Source organism: Rhipicephalus microplus, chromosome X, assembly GCF_043290135.1.
Source record: "Rhipicephalus microplus isolate Deutch F79 chromosome X, USDA_Rmic, whole genome shotgun sequence".
Classification (NCBI taxonomy): domain Eukaryota; kingdom Metazoa; phylum Arthropoda; class Arachnida; order Ixodida; family Ixodidae; genus Rhipicephalus; species Rhipicephalus microplus.
The window spans coordinates 14592710-14605209 of NC_134710.1; the positions used below are offsets into that span (position 1 = coordinate 14592710).

The 12500-nt window shown below is 48.2% G+C and overlaps 1 protein-coding gene across 1 annotated transcript in view; it reads left to right on the forward strand.

Moving 5' to 3' along the window:
- Positions 1 to 12500, forward strand: part of sli (slit guidance ligand) — a 332159-nt gene that overhangs the window by 101624 nt on the left and 218035 nt on the right. Inside the window, exon 4 of the mRNA XM_037426601.2 lies at positions 1898 to 1969. Coding sequence (XP_037282498.2) covers positions 1898 to 1969 — 72 coding nt within the window. The remainder of the gene's footprint in view (positions 1 to 1897; positions 1970 to 12500) is intronic.

The window sequence follows — 12500 nt, forward strand, 5'->3', positions numbered from 1 at the left end:
TTCAGGAATTGTGAACCGCAATAGTAAGCTATTATGTTGCCTTTTAATTGAGTTTGTTCTTGTCTTTTACAACATTTCAACCTGCCACAGCCGTGCCTCCTCTATTTTATCAATGGCAGCCAGATGCGCTGATGCAGCTCTTCACCACCATCTCCTCTAGCCCTTTCCCACTCTCTCTCATCGCCTAGCCTTCACGTGTGCTTTGCGGTAATGGGGGAGAGAACCCTTCATTCAATGCCTCACGATGGAAATCATATGAAGTAATTTTTTATTCAGTTGTGCGCAAATTCGTGGGGTGGCGTCTTGCATTCCTGGCGTTCACAGTGTTGGTGGTCATGCTGGCTCTGTCAAAGGTACGGTGTTTGTATGCGCTATGCGGGCAACCAACCAAAGGGGAAGCGTCAACGCTATATACTGCGCGTGCTGCGCTGGTATGCGTTTGCGGCATTGCTTCGAGCCACAAAGAAGGAGCACGAAAAAACAAATCTGACTGACGTATGATAATAAAGTGGGACATACGTCAATCGCATCTCCGGGGGAAAGCACTCGCAAGCATGTGTGACGCAAGCAGCGCTACACATCATGTATCGTCGCATCACAACCACTCCCTGGACTAAAGCGGACCGACGGTTTCCATTGAAGAGCGCGCGTTTGCACTGGCATTGAAAGAAATAAAGGAGGCGTTGACCACAGTAACTTGAATAAGAAGCCTAGAACACGACAAACCGCCTGTCATGTCAAAACCTTGCGATTCCGAAGTGAATTTCTGCATAGTGCAACAGAGAAATTACGTGCTTTCTGTTAGATGTCATGTATAAAACACTTTTGACACTGTAGATGCTATTTTAAATACCTTATGTGCGCTGCACTTAATGAGCTTTGGCGTCGAGAGTACAAGTTTCTCAGTCGAATGAGTAATAGCGAAGGCATTTGTTGACGAATGGCATTAAAGCTAATAATGCTCTTTCGTGTTGCACGGACATAAGAGCACTGTCATCCAGTGGTAAAACGCTTTTGCTGCGCCGAGAGCAGTGCAGAAAAAAGCGCGCGCTGCGGACAGAAGAGACGGAGAAGAAGGGTAGTGGCGAGATGTTTGTTCGTGCTTGGACTGTTCGAACGTGTACGTCATGTTGTGAATGGCACTGCGCCGAGCGCCAATGAAGACTACAGAGAGGTTTTCCCACAAGCAGTTTGTATACTGCTTCCGCCGCCTGATAATTAAGCGGAGTAGGCGCAGAACGATGAGTCACGCCACTTTAAAACGTCACATTTCTTTTCATTTAGCTTCAGCCGGCAAGCCCGGTGGCAGTGGTGGCAACTATGCGTAGTTTGGATCTACTGATGTTGACCGCGCCGTTTGTATCGGGGTGTCGACGATGACGGCTGGGAAAAGTGCGTCTGCCGGATGCGTCTTTGCACGAACGTAGTTTCTAACTGTGAGTTAGGATAACGGCGAACCTGCGACTGACAGATTTCAGGCGCATTTTGCTTCTCTCGTGTATAGAGAATGCCGGGGCTTGGAATGTTTTGATCAGGCGGTATATTTCTCCCTGCCTGTTCCCCGGAAGCGGGCCGCGTACTGGCAGATCGAGTGCACCGGCTCTCAGTGCTCTTACTCCGCTCCCCACTGCACCACCCCTCCACTATTCTCTCGAGGAAATTCGCCATAAGCTTAGCGAAAAAGTGCGTGCATGTTTTGTCGGGCTGAGTACGTGAGTGAGACTTGAATGTCTTTCAGCTTTCTGCTTCTGAAAGTGTATAGCCACGAAGCAAAGTAGGGCCTTGGAGTGATTGCTCACTTCTCGGTATGTTGCGAATAGCGCTCGGATGAGACGGTACTTTTGATTGGAATGTCAGCTTTCGCGATGTGTTTTCTCTTTATTCGCTGCCTTTGCAGGCGCCTGAATAACAACAAGCTGAGGAACCTGCCGGAGACGCTCTTCGCGACGATGGTCAACCTACAGCGCCTGTAAGTTGAACGAGCTTTTTGCTCTTGGTGTTTTGAACGTTTGTGACGCGTACGTGCTACTACAAGTATACGCCTCCTGTGACCGGTTGATTCGCTCTCACCTCACGCGTGCATGAGTGGGGTCCGTAGACGGTGCATCCTTCCTTAGCGCGCATTATCGATCGTGCTGTCCTGTAAAGAGCGTTGAAAGCTGGAAGAGTTGGTATTTAGCTAACTGCGCCGCAGACAAAACGTAAGGAAGGAACGAAATGACACAGACGAGCGCAAATTCGCAACTGACTTATTGACAACGTAATTGACACTAAGCAGTGTCCAACACACACACACACACACACACACACACACACACACACGCACACTCTCTCACACACACAAACACACATACACAATTTAAACAGATGTACGTGTAAGGTCAGGTAAGTCAAACGTCAACAGTACCATGTAGATCTCAGATATGTATTCTCTTTGTGTGATAGACTTAAGGTTCACACGCACCCTTCTCCCTTTCTTCAAATGCGGAAAGCTTCCATTATTATCTACCCAACGCGTCTGGTATACCTAGAAATTGCGTTTGAATCTTGAAAAAACAGGCTTGCAACATCACTTCCAGCAGTGCGCTGGCAAATTCAAACCCGGGAACTTGGATAAATCAGTTGTGAGTCGGCGTTCCTTCCTTGTGTCCCGTCTGCGGCGTAGTCGCAGGTTCTTTCCCTGCCTACGGCAAGTTACCTTTTCGTCCACTTTTCTTTGTTCACATTTGCGTTACAATCACTTCTAATGACATCCCCTATACTTTCCTTAGCTATATTGTTATATCTCATATTGTATCTAAGGCAGGAGAGCGTCATTCACACTTGCTTGAAACAGTGCTGTTTGTCAACTGGCCTTGAATGCTAGAGCAAGCTGTCGCTCAGGCCTACTCCTCAGCCTTTCTGTAAATAAACCTTGAAATGCGCTTCTTTTTTACAGCTTTGTACAGTATTATATATATATATATATATATATATATATATATATATATATATATATATATATATATATATATATATATATATATATATATATATATATATATATATATATATATATATATATATATATACGGAAGAGCACTCTTTTGGTTTCCGTGGCATATAGTCTGCCTTTGCCAACCAACGCTTCCTAGACGAAAATTCGTGCTTGTGCTTTGTAGACTGCACCAGCTCAGCCACTAAGTTTGCCGCCTTGGTCTGACATCAACAGAGGCGACTATATAGCCAGGGACCAACTGACACATTGACACACTTTGGTGGAAGTTTTGAGAGCTCACGTGCCAGACATTTTGCTTGAAGCTTATATCGGCAGCAAAGGCCACTCCTGTTATGCTGGTTATGGATACGAGCGGCTTTCACAAAGCCATTTTCGCATGTCATAGGCAGGGCCGACAATGTGCTTTGCGACGTCTGCGGTGTCGAGAAGACTTCCGCGACGGTCCTCGCTCGCGATTTCTTGCCTTGACCGATGTCGTTAGCTATTATCTTCGGATGTCATTCTGAAAAGTAATCGACAACTGAAGCAACTGAGGCAGTGTTAAAATTTCTTAGAAGAACGATTGCATAAGCGATTGTAGAGACTCATAATGATGCAGTATTCCTGTATGCCACAAAAAAAAAAAAAAGGCCGCTCTGTGACGTCTGCCTCCTCTCTTCCTTACCTTCTCTGCACTTCTCTCAAACTACCCTATCTCATTTTCTTGTGCAGGGCGTCAATCGAAGTAAGAATATGCTGTTTAAAAAATGTTAGTATATTCTTTAAATGACGAAACGATTATTTTTAAAATATATTTTTAATTTGGTTAGCGCTGTGTTTCCTTCGGCCATCTCTTTTCCCGGCCAGGCGGTTGTCAGCTTAGCCCTCGAGTTCGTTAACACATCTGCATTTTCTCAGAGTAGAAAAACAGCTGATTAACTGACAAAGTGTACGAGCCGAAAGCAGGCATGCAACACGACCGCGTGCCAAGCTGTGGCACTAAACAAATAATAATAATAATAATAATAATAATAATAATAATAATAATAATAATAATAATAATAATAATAATAATAATAATAATAATAATAATAATAATAATACAGATGATGACGTCTAGCCATTTATGCTGGAAATGCGGCCATGTTTAGCGGGATTTCCCCACGCGAACAGCAGCAGGTGTGCCTTTCGCAATGTCGAAGTCTGCAAACAGCTCGGGAGCGCCGCCTCGCCGGCTGCGCGTGTCAGGCGCCGAAGGGGGCGGTGATCCCGCTGGCGCGGGAAGTCGTGGGCCGGCGGCGTTTTTTCCCCCGCGGGAAAACGGGCCGGCCTGGATTGCCCGGCCGAGCAAACACAAGCCCGGTCGGATCTGCAGAGGATTACACCGCCGGGGTCGTGGGAGCCCTTCCTCTGTTTGCCCTTCATTCCCGCTCGTTTGCTTCCTCCCGGCGGCCATAAGCTATGCGGGACCTGTTGAAGACAGGCTGACGTCACTGTAATGGCGGCGCTTGTCTCGGTAGCCGTCACTTTAATTGAGATGCAGCTTGTTGCTGGCTCCAAGGCTGCGGCGAAAAGCTGCAGGCTTCACTGTGTGCGTGGGTTTGGCTAGTGCATCAGTTGATAACTCTCGAACGCTTTCTGTAAAGTAGCTGGAACTTCGAATAGGCTCGTGACGTTCCAGCACATTTCCGCCTTTTACCGCTCGTGTTACATTGTACGCGCATGTTGGCTGGAATGTATGTTACGCTTATATTGAAGCTTATTGCAGGAGGTAAATGAAAAAAAAAAAGTGCTTTATTGTGGCTGAGCTTCTGCTTTCAAAGCTAAGATTTGCGAGCGTTAATGACGTGTAGTCGACATTTGCTCTGTGTACACAAAATCGATAAAAAATTTGCATGTGAAGGCGCTGCTCGAGCAAAAACGGAAGCATTGTTATCCATGCTACGTGATGTATATAGCCAATATAATATGTATAAAACTTATGGCTCCAATCTACGATATATGAAGGCGTTTGGACAGCAAAGCTGTGGACTATACCGAGAACAATTAGCCATTGCGACGTCGGTTAAATGGTATTCGGCATTATATAATCGTGCGTGAGTGACATTGGCGTCTTACCTTCAGCGGGAAGGATGGCCACGGTGTGCGTCAAATTTTTCAGACAGGTTAAGCATGTTTCATCGCGTGCAGCTGTTTAAAGACTCGACGCGTTCATAGCGATGTCGCATTTCCTGAAGCCATCCACGTCGTCCACGTCCAGCAGAGTGACACCGCAGCGGTGCGAACATGGCAGCTGAATAACGCTGCGGTTAAAGGCTGGAATACGTGCGGCGTTAAACCGGCGTCCGTGCGACGAATGCTCGAAGCACGAAGATCCTGCGAAGCGAGCGTGTGCTCCTCTCTTCATCCTTTTTTTGCCCACGGAGACGCAACCCTCAGATGCAGCTTCGGTGCAAGAGCGAAGCCGTGAGCAAGGAATGTTATTCTAAGTAAGGCTAGCAGCCAGCCCTTTTGTATCCCATCTCGCGTAGCTGTACAAGTCGCAGCAGGAAAAGAAGCGCTGCTTTTGTGCGGCCTGTCGTGCCTCAACGCGAAGTGCTGATTTCTTCCGAGATAGCTCTCCCGTCAGCGCTATTGCGTGCGCTGTTTTGTGGTCAATCGCAGTACAGAGGTGCTATGCAAGATAGCACGAACTTCTCGGGCAGACCAGTTTGCTCCAAGCTTGCTCTGAGGCGGCTATGGCAGGAAGACAGCGTGGTGCGCGTGATAACAGCGTTGATAAAAAATGACTACAGGAACTTGCGTAGTGTTGGAAACGCTTGTGGGACATTTGCGGCGGTTATGAAAAGAAACTCCGCGTGTCAACACGTCAGCGCCGCCACTCAGTCAACATTAGGGAGTTTTAGAATAGCGCACCGGGAGCCCTTGCGGTGTGCTCGCTGCCACTGCGCATGCGTCGTAACGCGAGGCAGCGTTTGCGGACCGCACGCAGAAAATCCAAAATTGCGTGTGGCGATCGCGGCCCGCATGTGGCCCGCAAGCGCCTGTTTCGAGACTACGGTGTCTCTGCAATCCTGCGTTGCGGTTTGCAGCAGGACAAACGCTATTTTAAAACTCATCTGGCGCCCGCTACGCCCGCAACGCCCGCAGCGCTTGCAAACGGTATACTAAAGCTCCCTATTTACAGTGAATGCAGTGACATCAGCGTGATTGTTGCGCTATCTTTTTTTTGCCTACTGAACACGCTTTTCCCACAGGTGTGTTCGTGGGCGTTTGTCCTCTTTCGGACAAGTTCTTTCGTTCCACCTGTAGCATGGAAATTTTCACTCTAGAAGGCAGCAAGGGTGCACGCGCAGCACTCTCGTGCTGCTAGTTTCGCTTCTATCAAATATTGCAGATAAATACAAGGACAGGTGGTCACCAGGGGCGCTCTCATCATGGCGTCAATGCAGTTGTGATTGAATACGTCGGGAGTGCGGTGAAATTGAATGCGATATATCTTATCCGTGTGGCGATATCACATTTACTTGTGCGTGCGTGTGTGCATAGTCCGCACGATAAAGCTGATATATTAATCGTGCCGCTCGACGTGAGCACTGCTTCTCGGCAAGAGCAAATGTCGTGGGCGTACCCGATTTTCGCATGCGCGTCTGGGAATCAAACTGATTAACGCCTAAAATCGGATACAAACTCGTTGATTCTGAGAAGGCCCGAGGTCAACTCGTGAATGTGATGCTGCAGCGCTGTCAAGCGTTTGATGCGGTTAACGCTACGCGGCAGCTTTGCATATAAAATAATTTGGTGAGCTTCCACTACTTGTGCAAGGCTGGAGCCATGGAGGAGCTTGTGATAGCCTAGCTTTTTTTCAGCTTTTTAAGTTGGTCGTCTACTCATGTGCGTGGTGGGCTTCGAAGTGAAGACCGCATCAGCTCTGTCCTAATTTTGATTGTACTAATGGGCTAAGGCTTAACGACCATTACACTGAGCTGTGTTGTCTTCGTTGATAAGAATTTATTTAAAAGGTAATTATATCGGGCAAAATTAGCAAGACAATGATCAGATTCTGCATAGCGCCACAGTGCTTGTGTTTGCGTCTGTTTATGTGAGTGGTTTTTTTTTTTGTGCTCTTTTGTGAGCTGCTTTTTCAAGAAAACAAAAAAAATAACAGAGCTTTACGATAGGTGGCGAAACACTGGCAGTTGTAAAGGAATATATCTACTTAGGAGAAGCAGTAACCGCTGAGCCAGATAATTAAAGGGAAATAACTATAAGAATAAGAATGGGGTGCAGCACATTCAACAAGCTTTCTGAAATCATGAGTGGTAGTCCAACAGTATGCCTCAAGAGGAAGGTGTAAAACAGCTGTTTTTACCGGTCTCTTGCAAGGAGGGTTTAGCCTCAATTGAGGACGATGCAGCGAGTGATAAAAAAAAATGACAGGCGTAATCTTAAGAGACAGTAAGGGTTAGAATAGAGTGGGTGGCAGAACTAACGTCGGGCTAAGGATGTCATAGTTGAAATGAATTAAGAAGAAATGAACATGGGCTGGGCACGCAGGGCGAGGCAGGATAACTGCTGTTCGTAAAGGGTAACTGACGGGATTCGAAAGAAGGCAAACGCGTGAGAGGGAGGCAGAAATTTTGGCAGGCAGATGAGTTTAAGAGGTTTTCAAGTACAACGTGGCAGCAGAAAGCATATGACCGAATTGATTGGCGGAACATCGTAGAGGTATTTTGTCCTGCACTGTGCGTAGTCAGGCTGATGATGATGACTACACATGAAATAAGATGGTGGACAACGATTTATTCCTTTTAGAAGATGTGGTGCGAAACGGCATGGCATAAAATGAAGTAGAGTACTTTGCAAGGCCTTTAAGAGATCCCAAAAAAAAAAAGAAAACACTGCTGACAGTCCAGAATAGTGCGCCTTTGGCCAGAAAGGACCACGCGCTCTTCAAATATATAGTAATCGTCATTACGCCCATGCGACTAGAGCCCTGAAACTTCGCAGAGAAGCGACACTCTCTTCCCCCGATCGCGTTTCCCCCCGGTCTCCTCTCCTTCGTACTCTCTCTGCGAACGTGGCGCCACCTACTTTGCTCCTGCGTAGAAGACGCCATTTCGTGAAGGGAGCACTTACTCAGCAGGCAGCGCGCTCGTGAGGGCATTCGGGCCAGCCGTTTAACTCATCATAAAGTTATTTTAACGAGTCTAACGTTGGCCCATGACAGTTCTGACAGTTAGTGCCACGAGCAATGCGTACGTGTGATTGGGGCTAGATCGAGTCACTCGGCGCAGCAGTGACCGCATGTTAACTTCGTGCACCCTATCCCTTCAGTGTGTATGTTCTTAGACGTAAAAAAAATGTGATTGTTAGTGAGAACCCTTGTCTTTTCTTGGTCCATCCTTTAGCTCGTACCCGAATAAGTCTTACACTGAAAATAACATCACTCAAACGTACATGTGCGGCTTCTACAGCTTACCTTTCTATTATGTGGCGCGATAGTGCCCAAATGGACAGTATTTCTTTACTCAGCGCATGGGTGGTGCGAACTTCGCCGTATTTAGGGTATAAAATATATGCAGATAGCATTCACCGTGACGGTCGTGCAGTGGAAGCAACAGCTCGCGTTGACGCTGTCGACGCGAGACGGCGATGTCGCCGACGGCCAATTTCAGCGTTTGGCGGGGCATCCAAGGTCTTATAGGTGTGTCAGAAGGCGTACATCATTTATAGTTGATACACTCGAACAGCTGTAGCTGTTTCATGAAGTGGTCAGACGCACCGATCATATTTCGGAAGTGCGCCTTGTGGACGTATCTCACAGACGAAGTACATTGCTGAAAGAGCGAGCTAGCGTGTAAATGAACTAACATGGGTCCATACACGATTACTTCGTGAGAGTTCCAGTCGCAGTTATAAACCTTCGCACGCAATAGCAAAGAAACTATCACGCGAAATGGCACGTACGTGCGAGGTTCCTAAACGATGCACGCGTCCAATGACTAGAAGACATGCACGCTTGGCATAGCTCCCTTCGCATCGTGAGTCTCCCGGCTGATCGGTCAACGTAAAAAAAGCCACAGAGAGCAGTTAGCTCGGAAATGTACGAGCACGGAACAAAAACCAACGGAGAGTACCAATCTTAACGTGAGTTGCCGCATTCCAGTTTTCATTATTCGAAACAGCCGCACCGAATCTCTGAAGTTTCGCAATCACTATTTCGAGCGTATTTCGGCGTACATGCTAAGCGCACAAACCAGTACCGTGAACTCAAAGCAGTCGGCGCATAACGACAAGCAGAACATGTAAGCAGGGATTGTTGAGAAAAAGAAAGCCCCTGGAGAAGCGTTAATGAAACCTGAATGAGAGAACACGACGTCCTGCACAATTAACTGCGACTTGTCTACGGCGTTAGAACTGACTTTCAATTGAGCAAAGAACGAACCATATATACACATGGTGAGAGACGCGAAACTTCTAAAAATAGATTCGAATATGTCGGCCTGAAGCTCTCACTTCCGATTGTATGCATTCATGTCTTTTGTCGCAACTCGTTGTGCTAACGGGTGGTATCATAAAGAGCTTGCGGCCGTCACTAGACTTGTTCTGGCATCAGAAGGCGTAAGCACCGCCCACGGCAACGAACAGCGACGTCATTCTCGCTTAGGTGAAAAGTATTTCAATGCGCAACGCGCCCGGAAGGACGATTTCGTGTACGTTAAAACAGATGCGCTGTGCCCCAAGGAGTCCGCTCCTCGAGAGCAATGATGGTAGTCGCGAGCGACTGTAGACACACAAACGCTGCTAGTGGTCCCACGTGACACCATCTGGCCAATACCGACGCGGCGCCGGCCTCGGAGACGTCAGAGGAGAGGGAAAAGAAGGAAGGTGCGTGTTTAGCAACATACATCGCTACTTGGCGAAGTTCCAGGGGCTTTCATGGGACGAAGCACGGCACCAACGGAAGCTTAAGGATGATGTTAATTTTATTGCAAGATATTGCTATAGCGTACATTCGTATCATCTCAGACTTAAGCCATTTTCGGTGGAGGTGCACTGGCAGTATGATGGTGGAAGGAAAGTTACCTCAAACGCTGGCCATGTTTCACGCCCCGCTGCGGGCCAGACGAACGCGAGAACCACAAAACTCGAATACACGACAGCAGCGCCGTCTGCGAGAGACGCCATTCAGCAGACGACAATTTCCAGCGTCCTGTTTGTACTGTGAGTAAGAGCGCAAACAACAGAAAACGAAACAATAAGAGACACTTGCGAGACACTACGTGTCCAGTAGGTGCGCGTATGTTCTCCAGGCTGTTGTGCTGCCACCAGTTGTGTACCAACTCGACGAGGGTTAGGGCAATTTTCGCATCCTCTTCGGTGTCCAGTGAAAGGCCGGCAGCAAACGTAGCCTTGTGCAAGTACGCGTCGACGATGTAAGCTCACGCACGTTTTGCGCTCCGTGCGAACGTGTTCTGCGCCAGCGGCAGCTTCAAATTACTCCGGCAATGATGGAACGTCAGCGCGTCGTCTGCCAGCGCGTGTGGGCTGATGGGATTGCACCACGCTCCACTGTCGACCTCCGCGGTGGCGTGCACTCGTGTCATGGCCGGCCCAGCCGAACATGCGGTAGTGCACGCGTGATGCCCAGCCGAACATATGGCACCGCACGAGTGCACAGAAAACGCCACTGGTGCCGCCAGTCGAAGATGCTATTAGTTTACGAACTCATTCAAGCCGATATGTAGTGTTCAATATATATGAGAAAAATACATACTTTACTCCTCAATACCAGGGATATTGGGCTATGTAGATTTTAGCCGCCATATATGTTTAAGGTATTTTGGGGAGGGAAGCATACTGGCTAAAAAAATTGTTTGAGTGTCGTGGAGGCTCAACGAAGATGTTTAGTATCTTCCTACGCTGGCGAAAAAGCTTTCTCTCTTTCACTGTTGGAGGTGCTTCGCATGCGTTCGCATGTTACGCACGATTGCCGCATGCATGCAGTTCACTGAAGCCTGAATCATTGGACTGCTTATTTTTACACGACATCGTGCCATCGTTGCGCTTCTGTTATGTGTCGCTTGCTTTTGTTTCACTTTGATATACGTTGAATAAAATGCCGCGTTATCGGAAAGCGACATCTTTTGGGCAAACCTTTATGATATCAGGCCGGACCAGGCTGGGCCCTGGCCGAGCCGGGCGGGCTGTAAGACCACCAGCGTCGTGCTCGGGCGCGCCTTCGACGCAGTTAGCGGGCCGGGCTGGGCTACAAAATTCAGTTCGTACACAGCTCTACAGTACCGAGCACGTATATCTTCAGATGTTAAGAGTGGAAGTCGACTTCAGGATCGGCAGAAGGTAAATGAGGAGCGGGACCGATGAACACTGTCACCGAAGTGCTACACTTTGCAATGGTGATGCTTTGCACCTGCTTAGGAACTCCACCAGGATGGTGTTTCTGAGCCTTAACTGTCAATTCGCTTACAAATCACTGCTGCAGTTATACACTGCTTTGCTGCATTCGGTATGTGAGCGAGCACAATATGCGTTGCCCCGACGGCCATAGAGTTTTCCAAAATTAACTAGAGGGCACTCTGGCGCTGCGATCGTTCAGCGACCATGGGAATGGTGGGTACTACACACATTTGCCTAGTCTTCGTACTTGCGGGCGGTGAATTATACTTGCGGCTTCGTTTATTGCTGGTTACGGTTTTGTTTTGAAAGAAAGAACGAGCCATTTTGAACTTAGTGACTTGATTCGAAATGGCAAGCCTAAAAGAATAAGGTTGTGAAGCGCAAACGGTGAACATTTGCCAATTTATGTTTTCATGAAAAAAAACAGCTCCAAGCCACACGAACACACACGGAGCCTGAAGCAGGCCAGAAGTACGAAAATTAGACAAATGTGTGCTACCCATCATTGCCATGCTCGCTGAAGCGCCGTGTGTTGCAGCTCCCATAGACACTAGCGCCAGAGTTCCCTCTAGTGTATATTAAGGAACTCTATGCCGCCGGCGTTCCCTGTAACCGCTCAGGAAATAGAAACACCTCCGACGCGCACTCGCCGGCAACCTATCTAAGGTGCTGTGCCGATTCAGTGCCGCGGTGGTGGGGACTTCCACCACGGGCCCGCCGTCGTGTTGGCTTAAAGCACGTCTGCTTTCCATTAGGGAATAGCAGAACAGAAATTGCAGTTATCTATATAAGGAGCAAAGATTTTGCGCGTGTGCGGGGTATATGCTCGCCATCGGCGCCGCCGTGAAATCCTCGCCTCCATAACGTGGACTCTTGTTTCCCAAGTGTTTTTCTTGCTGTGAAATGTGGTGTGCGAGAATTGCATCGAAACGGAAAGAAGCACGATTTGGTTGTTCTCTACTGTAGCCGGTGCGAGGCAGACCTGTCAGCGCGCCCATTCGTCCCCAACCGGGCGAGCGACGTGGGCTCTTGTCCGGCCCCGCGGTCGCCGGGCTCTGGTCGAATTACCTCGGCCTTCGCCGGTGCTATGGGACATTTATGC